Source organism: Chionomys nivalis, chromosome 26 (assembly GCF_950005125.1).
Source record: "Chionomys nivalis chromosome 26, mChiNiv1.1, whole genome shotgun sequence".
Classification (NCBI taxonomy): Eukaryota; Metazoa; Chordata; class Mammalia; order Rodentia; family Cricetidae; genus Chionomys; species Chionomys nivalis.
Genome location: NC_080111.1, coordinates 20,517,508 through 20,537,288, shown reverse-complemented (window position 1 = coordinate 20,537,288; position 19,781 = coordinate 20,517,508). Strand labels below are relative to the sequence as shown.

At 39.2% G+C, this 19,781-nt stretch overlaps 1 protein-coding gene across 1 annotated transcript in view; it reads left to right on the top strand.

The window, feature by feature from the left end:
• Positions 1-19,781, top strand: part of Gnat3 (G protein subunit alpha transducin 3) — a 43,367-nt gene that overhangs the window by 9,125 nt on the left and 14,461 nt on the right. Inside the window, exons 2-5 of the mRNA XM_057758646.1 lie at positions 2,654-2,696; positions 6,918-7,059; positions 8,415-8,572; positions 18,888-19,016. Of these exons, the coding sequence (XP_057614629.1) occupies positions 2,654-2,696; positions 6,918-7,059; positions 8,415-8,572; positions 18,888-19,016 (472 nt within the window). The remainder of the gene's footprint in view (positions 1-2,653; positions 2,697-6,917; positions 7,060-8,414; positions 8,573-18,887; positions 19,017-19,781) is intronic.

Below are 19,781 nucleotides of genomic sequence, written 5' to 3'. Positions count from 1 at the left end.
ACTTAGCACACCAAACTCACCATGCAGAGCAAAGTAATAGTTTTTAAAAATATTTAACAGCTACTTTATCTGCTCTTTTATTATTTTACAGTGACTAACTCTTCTGCCTACCTTAGGCACATCATTAGTTACCTGGTGAGCTACAGAGAGCTGCTGTATACTTACAACCCCCAAGGCTCAGAAATAATTTGGGAAATTCCAGTTCTTAGTGTTCTCAGTGTGCTTGCCATCTGATTTTGACCCCTGCCCTAGGTTGTCCTGGATTGCATGTCCGTGGTTTCAATATATTAAAGATCAAAATTGCTTGAAAAATTGACACCTGTATTGAACATGGAGATTTTTATTCTCATGATTCTATCAGCAATAGAGAATGACAATGGCTTGGATCACATTTTTGTTGCAGCTGGAATTATAAATGATTTTGGTCGAACCTAGAACCCACAGGCCCTAATTTAACATCATCCCCGCACAAGTAAAGGAAAAAAATAAACAAGCCTATGAAGGTCCCGTGCTTGATGCCCACATTTACTGGCTCTGTGTTTAGCTTCCATGGCCTGTGGTAGAAAGCACACAAGCATAACAATGAGAAGAACCATGGCTGTTTATGTGAGGAAGGCACGTACAGAACCACAGGTCGACGCAGCCTTGCTTACTGCAGTCTTACCACTCTTCATGTTTCAGTATTATACATGATAGGCAGCTGCTCAGACAACTGCGGAAATCAGATACATTAAGATATGCCAGAGACAATAAATACTTACTACATCATAGACTTAAATTTAGATGCCCCCATATCGGTTCCTCCAGGCTCAAGAAAACATGTAAAACCATACAAAAATACTTCATTGAAAAAAAAAAGGGTTGCCTAATATAAAAAATAAAATCTATTTTTTAATTTATTTTTTCTTTAAGGTAATTTTATACAATACATTTTGATCGCATTGTTTTGTTGTTAGTTTTTCTCTCATGTCCTCCCAAATCCTCCCAACTTCCTATGCAAACTTTTTGAAGATCTCTCTAATCCTCCCCCTTTTCAAAAATCAAAAAAAATATGCCACATCAAAATAATAATAAGAGAAAAGAGTCCACTTTCCATTGCCAATTGCTCCTGGGCATGGAACCTGCCCAGGAGTGAGATTGGTGCACTCAGGGACATGCCTTTGGAGAAATCCGATTTGCTTTTGCAGGCAGCTATTAATCACAAATAGCTTCTTGGTTAGGGGTAGGTTATCTTTAAAATATAAGTTCAAAGAATTATTTCTTTCATGTGAAATTTATCTTACATTGATGGATGAGGATGACAATTTAAAATGATATGTGAAAAATTGTAAGCGTGAAGAAGAAGGTAGGCAGGACAGGAGAGGTCAAGGTCAAAGGGTCATAGGGAGGATAAGAAATCTACATCGTGCTGTCAGTGTGCTCTAATCCATATTCATAAGTATGGTTTCAATAAGTTTTTTAGATTTTGAGTTAATCAAATGCAAACTACCTTTTGCTTATTATGTTAACACTATGATCCTTTGATGAATCAAAATAACTGCCTATCATACCCAGATACAAAATGTGGGGCCACTGGCAGTGGGACCAGGACTTATCCTTAGGTCATGACCTGGCATTTTGGATCCCATTCTCTATGGAGGGATACCTTGCTCCGTGCATGGATACAGGGAGGAGAGCTTTGGTCCTTTCTCAAATGACAGACTTTGCTGACTCCCCATGGGAGGCCTTACCCTCTGGGAGGAGTGGATAGGGATTGAGGTGGGGGAAGGAAAGGAGGAGGATCTGGGATTGGTATGTAAAATAATAATAATAATAATAATAATAATAATAATAATAATAATAATAATAAAATGTTTAAAAGGAAGAAGAAACGGACCTAAGTCATGACCTGTGATTGCTATACTTTAAGTTGTCATTTCTCAAACAAAAAAAAGTCCTTAACCTCAAGAGAGTTTCAAGAAATACCTTCAAAAGGTCCCAACAGACACCTTAAAACAGCCACTAAGTTTGGACCGAGTTCCTACTCTCTTTGTTAGGGATCATGTGTATTTGGGTCTTTCTATATGACGCTTCAAGAGTCAAGTGGACACCAAAATATTTTATATAATGGATCACAGACTACAATACATGTAACAGATAAGGGTGACTGTAACAGCTGCAGTCCCTCTGCTGGTTCCTCATATCTGCCTCTGTGCACCCAGATCCTGTGACATGAGACACACCCATGTTAGCTCTAGAGTCTTCATTCATTAGGATAAAGGAAATTACAGATCCATGCAAAGGTATTGCCGGCTGCTGAGGAGAAGAGCATGTTTCAATCGGGGTAGATTTCTGTTTGAACAGTCCAGGCAATAAAGTTCTTTGCAGTTTTCTTTCAGCATTTATTCAAGCAGAGACACAGAGTCATCTTAGGAGTTAAAAACTATTCAGAGTCTGAAATTGTGAGTTACGTCGTTGTGCTGCAAACCCTTGGATATAAGCTTCTCAAATCATGTTTAAATGTAAAATATAATTTTCTCTATCACTGCAAAATATTTACTTTAGAAGTTATGCTAATAGAGGTGTTAAAATTTACACACAATAAAATAGTAGGTATTAATATTAGTACAAATTCAGTGTATCAGTTAATAACGTTTGTTTCATTTCATTTCAGGAGCAGGTGAATCTGGAAAAAGTACAATTGTTAAACAAATGAAGTAGGTACAGAATGATTTCAACTGCTTACTATTTGATGTCTATCTATGCATTGAACAATTCTGTGTTAATTATTTATTTTAGTTTTTTATTATAATAGAATTACATGATTTTTTCTTCTTTTCTGCCTACAAGTCTTCCCACATTGCCCTCTTGGTCTTTTCCATATTCGCTGTCTCTTTTTTCATTAATTTTTGTTACATATTGATAAGTACAATCTGTTCATGAAGTCTCATCCACCTGACTGACTAGTCATGAGCTGAAATAGGGCAGTACTAACACACACACTCACGTGAACAGGCAGAGCACAGGAGGCTTCACCCCTGCACTGAGAGCTACAGACAAGTAAGACTTGCAGACAGTGGAAGAAGTGGTCTTCGCTATTTAAGAGCACACATCCGATAGCATTGGTCAGCACTGAACACCTGCATACAGGTATCATTATACAGACAGATAGAATCTCTTTAAAAATGCTTTGTGAATCTCCTTCAGAATTCAAGCAACCTCATCAGAATTTACAGGCAGTGGCAACATTTTTCCTGATTTTTTGAGTGTTCAATTATTACTTCTATTGCTTAACAAACACTAATTTTTCCTTTCCTTTTGAATTTTGTCTTTTAGATATTAATACCAGTAGCTGTGTTTTAATTATATTAACCCTCAAATGAACTAGCTTTCGAACAATGATAGTGTAAACTGCAAATATTTGAAATGTGTCAATCAAGAATCCATTTGAAATTTGGGAGAAACTATTCTATCATTGACATTTTTTTAAAATATGGATATGAAATATTTTTTCACTGATGTCATTCCAACAGATTCTTTATGTTATTACATTATATTTTTCAATTCATTCTTTATAATGGGATAGCTGCCTACATTTCTGAATGAAGAAGTATTAAACACAACCGCTATAAATAAAAACTGCAATGAAAGATGAATAAAATCAAGCTAGATAGCAGTGATGAGGCTCTCTGGTTAATCCGAAATCTTTTTTTTTTCCTTCAATATTGTATTGTCATGTAATTTGCTTGTCAACTATTATTTAAGCTCCAGTTTGGAAAACTCACCTATAGGTGCCAGCAAATGTTTGTCCTGTTTTTTCTATCTCCCAAACATGGTTTATAACCAACATTGATCTATCCTAACAGAGTTATCTCTCATTCCTTTATATTGATATTCTTTTCTACTATTATTTAGGACATAATCACACTTGAAGTTATCTTATTCTTCTTAGGTATCTGGTACTTATATGCTTAAATATAGTTTTAAATGAATAGTTTTTTGCTATATAAAAAGAAAACTTTTAAATATTAAATAATGTATAGTCAGACAAAAATTAGAAAACTAGAAACAAAGCTAACAATGAATATTATAGATATATAATTGACTACCATCATACATTTAGGAGGCTGATGCAGGAGAATGACTAGAAGTTTGGGCCAGTCTATGCTGTGTAGTGAGTACCATTAACAGCCAGAGCTGTGATGTATAATGTAAGACTATCGCACAAAGCAAAACTATAGTATTTCTCTAAAAATTATTATCTGATGCAAAAATGAATATTTACAGCCACTGTTTTTAGAAATACAGTTTGCAAAATTTAGCACATATAATTTTTCTACATCTAGCATAAATTTAAGACTGGAGATATTGTAGGCTATTAAGTGCACTGGTTGCCTTGGCATAGGATGTAGGTTAGGTTTCCAGCACCCTTATGACAACTTAAAACATCCTTAACTCCAATTGCGGGCTATCTGGCACCTTCTTCTGGTCTCTCAAAACACCAAGCACATGCAAAAAATTCAGGCAAAAGATTCGTACACAAAAAAGGAAACTAATCTTTAAAAATATATATGCATCATATTATACATACATATATAATAAACTTGGAAAGTCATGAGTGTTCTTTAGCTATACATATAGCTGAGAAACTGCAAGAAAAATTTGAAATATGTAAAACATAGAAATAATTTAAATATGCAAAGTATAAAAATATAAGAAAATATGAGTCTTGTAACTATTTAAAATGGTAAAATGAAAGATAAAGATTCCTAATTTAAAATAAAGCACAAGCAATTAATTTGCAAGATGTTGAAGCAATTCATTCACTTGCATTACTATGAAGTCACTGCACATGCGTATGACAATGTCTGACCAACCAATGTCCAAAGCTCGTTAACTGCGTGCCTCCGTTCACCTGGACTGCCTCTTTTATCTATAAAGTCCTCCTTGTTTTGACCATTTAAAACGAGCTCATTATGCTATAATCAGCTTATTATTTCTGCTATTTCTTGTCTTTTTGGTTTTTTTATTTCTATTACCCATAATAGAATTTACCACTGTTTTTCTAATGTCTATTTACACGGATATGGCCACGAACTTTTACAAAATACGAAAATCTGTCAAAATGGTCGTTTTTTTCTTCTACAATTTGGTGCTTCTCATTAGAAATTTTACTGTGATGGAAAGGTTTCATGGTTATGCTCTCTGAACCAAGAGTGACTTCAGTGGTCATTCGAGGATCTAACTGTAATTTTCTGTAACATGGCTGGGGGTTACAGTGTGTGGTACATCCTGCCTAGACTGGAATTCCACTCTGGACCTAGTGGGACGAGAGTCAGGGGAAATTCTGTCATTTATTTCAGTACATAATGAAAAACTAAAATGACCAATAAAATCTTACTGGATTGAAAAGATCTAGGAACCAACTTATACCTAGACAACTCTTTCTAGAAGAAATAAAACTAAGCAGCTGCTTCTATTATGTTTTCCCTCATAGCCATCAGAACTTGAGTTACCAAAGGAAATGAATGTCCCAAAGTCACTCACAATTGACATTTTAATTTAACAATTTTAATCATTTCTATGTTTTGATTTTGAACAGAGAATTGGATTTTACTCAAAGTCTTGCTTTGATCTATTTACAAATATACCATTCTGCATTTTTATAGTCTATTTCGCCACCTGGTTTTTTTGTTTGTTTGTTTTTGTTTTTAGTTATTCAAGTGATTTAATAGGTTAATGCAACAAGAGAAGCATGGCCCTGTTGAAGTCAAAACTGTGCATTTGTTGGCAATCAAATGTGAATAATAGATTAAAATAATAGAGGCATACTCTTTGTTCCTCTCAGTGCCTGGTGCTTCCATTTCATGGCTTTTAGTTCTTCAAAGGCTTTGAAGAGGTATTTGTGCTAAGTTTGACCCCTAAGCTGGAACTTCTATGTGTGTAGACACAAGATAAATCTTTTTTTTTGGGGGGGGGGAGGGTTCGAGACAGGGTTTCTCTGTAGTTTTGGTGCCCATCCTGGAACTAGCTCTTGTAGACCAGGCTGGCCTCGAACTCCCAGAGATCCGCCTGCCTCTGCCTCCCGAGTGCTGGGATTAAAGGCGTGCTCCACCACCATTCGGCCACAAGATAAATCTTGAGAAAAGTGACATTCAAATGCAAACACAAAGCACTTTTAAAACATGAAATAAAGAAAAGAATGCCAGGAAAAATTTGTCACACAGCAAAGAAGCACAATTAGCACCAACAGAGATTTTAGCTCTAATGAGAAAATCTATTTTAAGCAATTATTCTTAAACTCAAAGCCTGACTGAATGAGTGAGAGGAGGGAAGAGAGGAGCCCAGCCAATCTACTGCCCGGTAACTCAACTCTGAGAACCAGAAGCACATACACACATGGAGGAACGGCAAGGGAATCAACAAAAGCAATTACCTCTATTTTTTTAAAAACTGTCTTTGTTAAAGCTGTAAATAGAAAGCAGACATTCCTACTCCCCGGTGTTTCTTACGAGACAGAAAAGCCAGGAGTGTTCTGCCGAGACTTCAATCACAGTGAAAACATCACCCAGGGTTCTGGACTTCTTGCATGACTCAGACCTGAAAATCAGGGAATTTTCTTCTTGAAAAAAGGAATCTAGGTTCTAAATAAAGTGTTTGTGATCTATATATTTGAAAAATTATTTTATCTATAACAAGATTTAATTTGCCTTATATTTAGCATGTGTTCTTCCCATGACCTAAAAGGCATTTTATGAAAAGACAGTGAGGGATAAACATTCAGAGATGTTAAATTGCCCAGACTTGGCAAACACACTTGATGAAAATCCTTCTTTTTTAAGGTGTACATACTACACTTTTATTCAAGCGGTTTATTATTGATGGTCATTTGTACTGCATGAGTTCACCTCACAAAAGCTTTTCTTGTGTAATCATAGGATCATCCATAAGAACGGGTACAGTAAGCAAGAGTGCATGGAGTTCAAGGCAGTGATCTACAGCAACACACTGCAGTCCATGTTGGCCATTGTGAAAGCGATGACTACGCTTGGGATCGATTATGTGAACCCTAGAAGTGCAGTAAGTGTGCAATAATTGAAAGGCCATGTGATAATTATGTGGCCCAGGTGGAATGTGAACTAAAGAATCATAGGATCGTGTTGGTTGTCCTAGTCTATGTCAAAGGAACATAATATAATAATTTTACAAATGTTAACTACCACCAGCTTATATTTTCTTATTTTTCTCTCAATTAAACCTCTCTTTCCTACTGTTCACTATAATTTTATTAAATAGTAATGTTTTTATAGCAGTTAAAACTAATATTAAGTATAACAACATAAGAAACATAACTGTACTTTTATTTATAATATCACATCTAAGTAATTTTTCCTGTATTTAATTAATAACTATTTCATACATTATAATGCTTTAAAAATCTACTTAGTCTAAAAGCCAATAAGTAGCACCACTACAAAACAAAAGCATTAAAAGACATTCTCCATTTCCACAAGGCCCCTCCCAGAGTGTCTGGTCACCTCCAGATGGCATCCATTGAACAGCCCTGGTGGGATCAGTGTATAAGAGTAATAAACATAGGAAGAACCATATGTTAAATTAGTGAAAGACACAAAGTACTTTCCTTCTCTCTGTCCCTCCCCAGGCATGTAGGATTTCCCTCTGTGTGTTGTGATTACCATTCATGAATAAAGAAACTGCTTTGGACCTATAGCAGGGCAGAACTTAGCTAGGTGGGAAAAACGAAGCTGAATGTTGGGAGAAAGAAGGGCAAAGTCAGGAGATGCTATGGAGCCCTGCTGGAGACAGATGCAGAAATGTTAGCCAGTAAACCACTGCCATGTGGTGATACACAGATTCATACAACTGGGTTAAATTAAGATGTAAGAGTTAGTCAATAAGAAACGAGAGCTAATGGGCGAAGCAGTGATTTAATTAATACAGTTTCTGTGTGATTATTTCAGGGCTAAGCCACCAGGACAAACAAGCGGCCTACTGCTACACATCCAATTTAGGGTTGACCATTTTTTTTGTATCTTTTTTTTTTTTTTTTTTTTCATTTTACAACAATCTCATATTCTTTTACTCTAACATTTGACCCAAGCCACTATGGACTACACCAAAAACACTGTTACTCTTTTTGACAAAATACTCAGATGTCAATGATATACACCAAAGTATTCAGACTTCTCCATACAGTATGTTATAATTTTTCCAAAAGGTAGTTTTTTCCAGATATCAGCCTGTTACTATAATGGATTCTAGTTTTTTACTCTTAATAAATTTTGGAAGAAATGGTCAAGGAAATTTTTTAGCAAGAAAAGTAGATAATGAAAAACCTTTTATATGCTCCATTTAAAACAATATCTGAGCCTAAATAACTTGCTGGTCTTCTTCCCACCAAAATATTTCTCCAGGAAGACAAGCAGCAACTGCACGCAATGGCAAATACATTAGAAGATGGTGACATGACACCCCAGCTGGCTGAAGTGATTAAACGCCTTTGGGGAGACCCAGGAATCCAAGCTTGCTTTGAAAGGGCTTCTGAATACCAGCTCAATGACTCTGCCGCTTAGTAAGTGACTTCTTAGGATCAAAGATGACACACAAGTCTATAACTGGGCGCATAGGCACGTAAACACAAGCAAGGAAAAATGGTTTTGCACTTTATTCTATAAAACTGAGAGACAACTGAAAAGACGTGAAGTAATTTGCCGGAGAAGAAACAACTCTTACACATATCTTCTCTTATTTAAAAAGAATTAACCATGATACACGGTGCTTAGCATTAATGCAGACAGATGGTGTGTATACCGACATTTGAGGCTATATTAATCTGAAACATTTATTTCCATGTTGCTGAAATCGTTTCCTAGAATAACTTTTGATTGGTGATATATGCATTAGCTCACTAGGTTATTGAGCAAGACAGAAAGTTCTGAAAGTCAGTAGTTGATATGTTTCCAGACTTTTAGCACATTATGACATCCTGTTGGATTCAATCACGTGAAATATTGGCAAGTAAGTATTTAATATTAATAAGGAACTTGGGAGGGCATTAAACTGCTTGTAATATAGTTACCATGACCTAAAACTTCCTTATATCAAGTGTGTCTCGAGTTATCCTGGAAACTGCCAGAAGAGCAAAGCTAATGAGGAAAGGGCTGGAGTGTTGTGTTTGGCCAGTCAATCCCAAAGATCTAAATAAAGAAAAGAGGGAAGCCTTAGCTAACTAAGGATCCATGGTTTACTGATTGGGGCCATCTAGTGTGCTATTTAAATTCCACAAGAGTTAAGAGTAGACATGGACTCAACAGGGAAAATCCTGTCTTTTCAGGATTAGAAGTAAATCATCAAGACATTTTAAGTGATTTCAGTCATGAGGTCCAAAACCTCTGTTTGGTTTATCAACTACAGGGTTTGACATCCAAATCCCATATTTGCTTATGAAAATCAGGACTTCAGATGAAAATCAGTTTGCTAATGCCTCTTCTTTGCCTGAAATAATTTATAAATGCAAAGAATATTCTTTAAAATGTATCTTTACTGAAGCTTTCATTAAATGAAGTTTATTTCTATTTTTGTAAGTACATGATTTTTACTCTTTTACCTGGGCATGCAATGAATGATACATTCCTACCACACACCCGAGCTCATCAATAGGAAATTCAGTGTTTCAAGTAATAGTAAATAAAAAATTAAAAACTGTAAAATCCTCCAATACTTCTTTGATTTCTTTACATCTCAATTCATCACCCATTTACAGTCAAGCAGTCTTTATTAGCATATATATTGATAAATACGATATATATAATACATAATGATACATTTTCACATTTTAGTATTTCATAGGCACAATATTACTTTTCCTGTTGAACAAAATCCCTTTGGATATACTTGTTTGGTAAGATTTTACTGTCCAAGTTTTGTATCTATGGCAGGAAACCACACATTTTCATTTCTTAAATGTGTTTGTTGGCATGACTCAATGTAATGTGCAAATTTACCATAAAATTAGTATGCTATTACCTTTTGTATTTCAATTTACCACAGAAATAGCCATATTGCTATGCTATTTAATCCTGTGTGTAAAATGCAATGGTAGAAATGAAAGAAAATACAGTTTTACTTTGTAGATTATTCTTTTTTTTTTTTTTTTTTTTCTTTTATTTATTTTTTTATTCTTTTTTAATTAAAATTTCCACCTGCTCCCCGTTTCCCATTTCCCTCCCCTCCTCCCAAATATTGCCCCCTCCCCCCACTCCCCTCCCCCTATCCCCACTCCTCTTCTCCTCCCCCCACACCATTCCCCCTCCCTCTCGATACTGAAGAGCAGTCCAAATTCTCTGCCCTGCGGGAAGACGAAGGTCTTCTATCTACGTCCAGGAAGGTGAGCTTCTAAACAGGCTAAGCTCCCACAAAGCCAGTTCATGTATTAGGATTGAAACCTAGTGCCATTGTCCTTGGCTTCTCATCAGTCTTCATTGACCGCCATGCTCAGAGAGTCCGGAATCAACCCATGCTTATTCAGTCCCAGACCAGCTGGCCTTGGTGGGCTCCTAATAAATCAGTTCCACTGTCACAGTGGGTGGGTGCATCCCTCGTGGTCCTGATTTTTTGCTCTTGTTCTCCCTCCTTCTGCTCCTCATTTGGACCTTAAGAGCTCAGACCGTTGCTCCAAATTGAGAATCTGTCTCTACCTCGATCCATCGCCAGATGAAGGTTCTAAGGTGATATGCAAGAAATTCATCAGTATAGGATAGGGTCATTTCAGGTTCCCTCTCCTTAGTTGCCCAAGGTACCAGCTGGGGACATATTCCTGGACACCTGCGAACCCCTCTAGAGTCAAGTCTCTTGCCAGCCCTAAGATGGCTCCCTTAGATAGGATATATACTTCGCTGCTCCCGTATCCATCCTTCCTATATCCCAACCATCCCAATCCCCCGAGCTCCTCCCATCCTCCCCTTCTCATATTTCTCATCCCATTTCCCCTTTGCCCCATGCCACCTCACCCGCAAGTTCCCAGTTTTTGCCCTGCAATCTTGTCTACTTCCCCCTCTCCATGCGGATGACTATATGATTTTCTTTGGGTTCACTTTCTTATTTAACTTCTATAGGATCACACATTATATGCTTAATGTCTTTTATTTATGGCTAGAAACCGATTATGAGTGAGTACATCCCATGTTCCTCTTTTTGGGTCTGGGATACCTCACTCAGGATAGTGTTTTCTATTTCCATCCATTTGCACGCAAAATTCGAGAAGTCATTGTTTTTTACTGCTGAGTAGTACTCTAATATGTATATATTCCACACTTTCTTTATCCATTCCTCCATTGAAGGGCATCTAGGTTGTTTCCAGGTTTTGGCTATTACAAACAATGCTGCTATGAACATAGTTGAACAGATACTTTTGTCATTTGATGTGGCATCTCTTGGGTATATTCCCAATAGTGGTATTACTGGATCTTGGGGTAGGTTGATCCCAAATTTCCTGAGAAATCGCCACACTGATTTCCAAAGTGGTTGCACAAGTTTGCATTCCCACCAGCAATGAATGAGTGTGCCTCGTTCTCCACAACCTCTCCAGCAAAGGCTATCATTGGTGTTCTTGATTTTAGCCATTCTGACAGGTGTAAGATGGTATCTCAAAGTTGTTTTAATTTGCATTTCCCTTATCGCTAAGGAGGTTGAGCATGACCTTAGGTGTCTTTTGGCCATTTGAATTTCTTCTGTTGAGAATTCTCTGTTCAGATCAGTGCCCCATTTTTTTATTGGGTTCATTAGCATTTTAAAGTTTAGTTTCTTGAGTTCTTTATATATTTTGGTGATCAGACCTTTGTCTGTTGCAGGGTTGGTGAAGATCTTCTCCCAGTCAGTGGGTTGCCTTTTTGTCTTAGTGACAGTGTCCTTTGCTTTACAGAAGCTACTCAGTTTCAGGAGGTCCCATTTATTCAATGTTGCCCTTAATGTCTGTGCTGCTGGGGATAAACGTAGGAAGTGATCTCCTGTACCCATATGTTGTAGAGTACTTCCAACTTTTTCTTCTATCAGGTTCAGTGTGTTCAGACTAATATTGAGGTCTTTAATCCATTTGGACTTGAGTTTTGTGCATGGTGATAGATATGGATCTATTTTCATTCTTCTACACGTTGACAACCAGTTCTGCCAGCACCATTTGTTGAAGATGCTCTCTTTTTTCCATTGAATACTTTTAGCTCCTTTATCAAAAATTAGGTGTTCATAAGTTTGTGGGTTGAAATCAGGGTCTTCTACTCGGTTCCATTGATCAACTTCTCTGTTTTTATACCAATACCAAGCTGTTTTCAATACTGAGGCTCTGTAATAGAGTTTGAGGTCAGGGATGGTAATGCCTCCAGACGATCCTTTATTATATAAGATTGTTTTGGCTATCCTGGGTTTTTTGTTTCTCCATATAAAGTTGATTATTGTCCTCTCAAGATCTGTGAAGAATTTTGATGGGATTTTAATGGGGATTGCATTGAATCTATAAATTGCCCTTGGTAGAATTGCCATTTTTACTATGTTGATCCTCCCTATCCAAGAGCAAGGGAGATCCTTCCATTTTCTGGTATCCTCCTCAATTTCTTTCTTCATTGACTTAAAGTTCTTGTCAAATAGATCCTTTACTTCCTTGGTTAGGGTTACCCCAAGATATTTTATGCTATTTGTGGCTATCGTGAAGGGTGATGCTTCTCTGATTTCCATCTCTGCTTCCTTATCCTTTGTGTATAGGAGGGCAACTGATTTTTTGGAATTGATCTTGTATCCTGCAACGCTACTAAAGGTGTTTATCAGCTGAAGGAGTTCTTTGCTGGAGTTTTTGGGGTCGCTTATGTACACTATCATATCGTCTGCAAATAATGAAAGTTTAACTTCTTCCTTTCCGATTTGAATCCCTTTGATCCCCTTATGTTGTCTTATTGCTATTGCTAGAATTTCAAGCACTATATTAAAGAGGTATGGAGAGAGTGGACAACCTTGTCGTGTTCCTGATTTTAGTGGAATAGCTTTGAGTTTCTCTCCATTTAATTTGATGTTAGCTGACGGCTTGCTATAAATTGCTTTTATTATATTTAGGAACGACCCTTGTATTCCTAATCTCTCTAAGACCTTTATCATAAAGGGATGTTGAATTTTGTCAAATGCTTTTTCCGCATCTAATGAAATGATCATATGGTTTTTTTCTTTCAGATTATTTATATGATGGATTACATTGATAGATTTTCGTATGTTGAACCAGCCCTGCATCTCTGGGATGAAGCCTACTTGATCATAATGGATAATTTTTCTAATGTGTTCTTGGATTCGGTTTGCCAGTATTTTATTGAGTATTTTTGCGTCGATGTTCATGAGTGAGATTGGCCTGTAGTTCTCTTTCTTGGTTGTGTCTTTGTGTGGTTTTGGTATCAGAGTAACTTCAGCTTCATAAAAGGAATTTGGCAATGACTTCTCTGTTTCAATATTGTGAAATACATTAAGGAGTATAGGTATTAGGTCTTCTTGGAAGTTCTGGTAGAATTCTGCATTAAAGCCGTCTGGACCTGGGCTTTTTTTGGTGGGAAGGTTTTTTATAACAACTTCTAATTCTTCGCGACTAACAGGTCTATTTAGATTGTTCACCTGGTCCTGGTTTAACTTTGGTATATGGTACTTATCTAAAAAAGTGTCCATTTCTTTTACATTTTCCAATTTTGTGGCATACAGGTTTTTGTAGTAAGATCTAATGATTCTCTGAATTTCGTCTGTGTCTGTGGTTATGTCTCCCTTTTCGTTTCTGATTTTGTTAATTTGCGTATTCTCTCTCCGCCGTTTGATTAGTTTGGATAGGGGTTTATCAATCTTATTGATTTTCTCCAAGAACCAGCTTTTTGTTTCATTGATTCTTTGGATTGTTTTCTGTGTTTCTATTTTGTTGATTTCAGCCCTCAATTTGATTATTTCCAGTCTTCTACTTCTCCTAGGTGAGTCTGCTTCTTTTCTTTCTAAAGCTTTAAGGTGGGCTATTAGGTCTCCAATGTGTGCTTTCTCCGTTTTCTTTATGTGGGCACTTAATGCTATGAACTTTCCTCTTAGCACTGCTTTCATAGTGTCCCATAGGTTTGAGTATGTTGAGTCTTCGTTTTCATTGAATTCAAGAAAGACTTTAATTTCTTTCTTTATTTCTTCCTTGATCCAGGTGTGGTTCAGTAGTTGACTGTCCAATTTCCATGAGTTCATAGGCTTTCTGGGGATAGCATTGTTGTTGAATTCTAACTTTAATCCATGGTGATCTGATAAGACACAGGTGGTTACCGATATTTTTTTGTAACTGTGTAAGTTTGCTTTGTTACCGAGTATGTGGTCTATTTTCGAGAAGGTTCCATGAGCTGCAGAGAAGAAGGTATATTCTTTCTTATTTGAGTGGAATGTTCTATAGATGTCTGTTAAGTCCATTTGATTCATTACCTCCCTTAATCCTCTTATTTCTCTGTTAGGTTTCTGTCTGATTGACCTGTCCATTGGTGAGAGAGGAGTGTTGAAATCTCCTACTATTAGTGTGTGTGGTTTGATGACTGCCTTGAGTTTTAGTAACGTTTCTTTTACATAAGTGGGTGCTTTTATATTAGGGGCATAGATATTCAGGATTGAGACTTCATCCTGGTGAATTGTTCCTGTTATGAGTAAAAAATGTCCATCTCCATCTCTTTTGATTGATTTTAGTTTGAAGTCAACTTTCTTAGAAATTAGTATGGCCACACCTGCTTGTTTCTTAGGTCCATTTGCTTGATAAACCTTTTCCCAGCCCTTTACTTTGAGTAGATGTCTGTCTTTGTGGTTGAGGTGTGTTTCTTGTAAGCAACAGAATGTTGGATCCTGTTTTCGTATCCAATCTCTTAGCCTGTGCCTCTTTATAGGTGAGTTGAGTCCATTGATATTAAGTGATATTAATGACCAGTGGTTGTTAACTCCGGTCATTTTTCCTTTCTTTCTTTCTTTCCTTCTTTTGGTAGTAGAGTTTGTGTGTTTCCCTTCTTCAAGTTGTGCTGGTGAAGGGTCATTAGATGTCTGAGTTATTGTGGGCATTGTTGGACTCCTTGGTTTGTGATTTTCCTTCAATTACTTTCTGAAGGGCTGGATTTGTGGCTACGTATTGTTTAAATTTGTTTTTATCCTGGAAAATTTTGTTTTCTCCATTTATAGTGAATGAAAGCTTGGCTGGGTATAGTAGTCTGGGCTTGCATCCATGGTCTCGTAGTTTCTGCAGTATATCTATCCAGGACCTTCTGGCTTTCATGGTTTCCATAGAGAAATCAGGTGTAAGTCTGATAGGTTTACCTTTATAGGTAACTTGACCTTTTTCCTTTGCAGCTCTTAATATTCTTTCTTTATTCTGTATGTTTTGTGTTTTGATTATTATATGACGAGGAGATGTTTTTTTTTGATCCAGTCGATTTGGTGTTCTGTATGCTTCTTGGACCTTCAAAGGAATATCTTTCTTAAGGTTGGGAAAGTTTTCTTCTATAATTTTATTAAATATATTTTCTGGACCATTGAGCTGTACTTCTTCTCCTTCTTCTATCCCTATTATTCTTAGGTTTGGTCTTTTTATTGTGTCCCAGATTTCCTGAATGTTTTGTGATGAGAATTTGTTGGTTATGCTGTTTTCTTTGATGAGAGTGTTTATTTTCTCTATGGTATCTTCAGTGTCTGAGATTCTTTCTTCTATCTCTTGTAATCTGTTGGTGGTACTTGTCTCTGTAGTTCCTGTTCGTTTATTCAAATTTTCCATCTCCATCCTTCCCTCGGTTTGTGTTTTCTTTATTACTTCCACTTCATTCTTCAAGTCTTGAACCGTTTCCCTTACCTGTTTGATTACTTTTTCTTGTTTCTCTTGGTTTTCTTGGGTATCTTTGAGAGATTTATTCATTTCCTCTACCTTTTTGTTTGTAATCTCTAATTGGTTGTGGCAGTTTTTCACCTCCTGTTTAAGGTCCTCTATTATTTTCATAAAATTCACTTTTGAGTCGAATTCTTCTAATTCTTCTGGATTAGGGTGTACACTTCTCATTTCGGTATTCCTGGATCCTGGTGATGTCACGTTGCCTTTCAAGTTGTTGGGGGAATTCTTGCATTGGCGCCTGCCCATCTTTTCCTTCAAATGGAGCCAGGAGAGGCCTGATGTCTTGGACCAGTCTTTGCTGTGACTAACTCTCTAGGTGTATCTCCTCAGTGTAGGGGCAGGAACCGTTCCCTTCCAGATGAACTCCTCAACACCAAAACATGGATGCGTGGTATTCCAATGACCCGCGTAAAGAAGGCCGAATGCAAGGGGTCGGGCGGGGTCGAGTAGAACACAGGCGACACTGCAGTACAAGCTGGAGGTGCCTGCACTCCCTTTCGGGGGTTGCTGAGGCCTGCCCGCTAGGCAGGCACTCACTGCTCTGGTTGGGCAGCCTTAGTGTAGGGGCGTTTGTGCTCTCTACCGGGACCGTCCGCCCCAGGATAGTACACACTCACCCGTCCCGATGAAACTTCTCGGCACCTACACAGGAACTCCTGGATGCCACAATGAGCCAGGGACAAAGGGAAGTAGGGCGCAGGCAGAGCAGGTCCAGGAGATCACAGCAGAGACTGCAGCCCCAGCAGCAGGGGCCCGCTTTCCCTGGCGGGGACCTTGAGGCCTGCCCTCTAGTCAGGCACTCACTGCTCTGGGCTGGTAGCCTTAGTGAAAGGGCAGGAAACTGTTCCACAGCTAAGGACCTTGCAGACAAGGCAGGCTTGGGGGTGGGGGTGGGGGGCGGGTGTGTAGGAAAGAAAGCCTTGCAGCAGGAGCTGGGGGGGGGGGGCGTTTGTGCTCTCTACCGGGACAGTGCGCCCCAGGATAGCACACACTCACCCATCCAGATGGGACTTCTCAGCACCTATGCAGGGATTCCTGGTGGCCCCAATGAGCCCGGGACCAAGGGAAATAGGGGGCAGGGAGAGCAGGTCCAGGAGATCACAAGCAGAGACTGCAACCCCAGCAGCAGGGGCCTGCTTCCCCTGGTGGGGACCTTGAGGCCTGCCCTCTAGTCAGGCACTCACTGGTCTGGGCTGGTAGCCTTAGTGAAAGGGCAGGAAACTGTTCCACAGCTAAGGACCTTGCAGACAAGGCAGGCTTGGGGGTGGGGGTGGGGGCGGGTGTGTAGGAGAGAAAGCCCTGCAGCAGGAGCTGGGGGAGGGGCGTTTGTGCTCTCTACCGGGACCGTCCGCCCCAGGATAGCACACACTCACCCGTCCTGATGAAACTACTCGGCACCTACACAGGAACTCCTGGATGCCCCAATGAGCCAGGGACAAAGGGAAGTAGGGCGCAGGCAGAGCAGGTCCAGGAGATCACAGCAGAGACTGCAGCCCCAGCAGCGGGGGCCCGCTTTCCCTGGCGGGGACCTTGAGGCCTGCCCTCTAGTCAGGCCCTCACTGCTCTGGGTTGGTAGCCTTAGTGAAAGGGCAGGAAACTGTTCCACAGCTAAGGACCTTGCAGACAAGGCAGGCTTGGGGGTGGGGGTGGGGGGCGGGTGTGTAGGAAAGAAAGCCTTGCAGCAGGAGCTGGGGGGGGGGGGGCGTTTGTGCTCTCTACCGGGACAGTGCGCCCCAGGATAGCACACACTCACCCATCCAGATGGGACTTCTCAGCACCTATGCAGGGATTCCTGGTGGCCCCAATGAGCCCGGGACCAAGGGAAATAGGGGGCAGGGAGAGCAGGTCCAGGAGATCACAAGCAGAGACTGCAACCCCAGCAGCAGGGGCCTGCTTCCCCTGGTGGGGACCTTGAGGCCTGCCCTCTAGTCAGGCACTCACTGGTCTGGGCTGGTAGCCTTAGTGAAAGGGCAGGAAACTGTTCCACAGCTAAGGACCTTGCAGACAAGGCAGGCTTGGGGGTGGGGGTGGGGGCGGGTGTGTAGGAGAGAAAGCCTTGCAGCAGGAGCTGGGGGGGGGGGCGTTTGTGCTCTCTACAGGGACCGTCCGCCCCAGGATAGCACACACTCACCCGTCCCGATGAAACTTCTCGGCACCTACACAGGAACTCCTGGATGCCCCAATGAGCCAGGGACAAAGGCTGTAGATTATTCTTGCAAGGTTGAAAATGCTAAGAGCACTTTTCATCCTTAAACAGGCTTGGCGCATGAAGTTTAATCAAGTTTACACCTCTCCATTACTGAGCTTTAGATATTGTAATAAAAAAAAAACCAAAAGCAAGTAAGCAAAAGGAAAGAAAAGGAAATTGTTCACGCTGTTAGGAACAAGAATTCTGGAAGAGTTAGGGACTTCACCATGCACTGATGGACTGTGATTTGGTTAGTGTGGACCCTCATGAACTACCTGGGATCTTTCATTGAGCCTTATGGATTTCATCATGACCCTTAATGGAAATGACTGTGTTCGAAACTAAGTAATCCATGCAAAAATACCCAAACAATTCATAATAAGGAAACAATTGAAATTGAATCATCCCCTCAACAGGAACTTTGAGGAACTTGTAGTAGCTGTGGTTGCAAATATTCTAAGGCATGCTAAAACGTATAAATGCATTCAAACAGCCCTCATGGAGAAATAGCCTTCCGTTCATCTACCTCCAGGATAGTAAATTTGTCTTACAGACTAAGGTAGTGTTGAGAAGTTCGTCAAGAAGAGCTTTCCAGATGCTAGTTGTGATCTGCAGCCCACAACTGTGGTGTCCCAGCTGCCAGTTCTTACCATCCTGATCAGCAGCTTAAAAAGCAACAGAGGGAGTTTGTTTTCCCATATACTTTAAACTCTTAAAATAGTCTTGGGCTGAATTGCAGTGGATCCCAATGTAAAGTCAAAAATATGAATGTATTCTGTTTTATTTTGTTTCCATTAGCTACCTTAATGACTTAGACAGAATCACAGCCCCTGGGTACGTGCCAAATGAGCAAGATGTTCTGCATTCCCGGGTGAAAACCACTGGTATCATTGAAACTCAATTCTCCTTTAAAGACTTGAACTTCAGGTATGAACAAACCCGTCTTCTACGTGTGGGTGGAGCAGACTTCCAGCTCAATATTTCTTCATGGAGGGCTCTGTAGCCCACAGTCAAGTGCAGTGACTTTGAGTTAGCTGGATAGACCTCCTTTCCTGACATCACCACCTTCCTCCCTGCACTCCTTCAGCACACTCTAAACCTCTCCTTCCTTCTGGGCTGCGTTTTTCAGTCAGGTGCTATCCAGATTCTGTTTCTAATACTTAAAAATGACATTTTTCTTTGAGTTTTTTTTTTAAGAAAATATATTTAAATAGCCTTTTAGGAACAAGTGCCAGGGGTACTATTTCGCTTACCCTCTTACTTCTCTAGTTGTTTGACATATTCCTTAAATCAACCTTAGTTTAAGATGCAAATAATGAAAATACAATTATTTGAATGTGATGCTATTTAGAAAACTCACAAGGCACATTCCATCAGCCTGCTTTGGGTATGGAAATGAATCCCTATTTTATTACCTTTAATTCCCTTTCAAGTAATCCTCTGAAATTCTACTATCAAATCACTCTTGAACTATATTAAGAAATGGAAATCATAATACAGATAATGTCTCTTGGTCCTTAACAGCTTTCTCACGAACACCCCAGAGAGGTATATTTGTCATATTCATACAAAGCTTAACATTATTTTATGTGGATTTGGGGGTGAGATAGATTATTAGTAATACCAGGTTATGTTAGTAATGAAACATTGCTAAAACTACATACTAAGCAAGATCAGTCATGCCTGCATTAA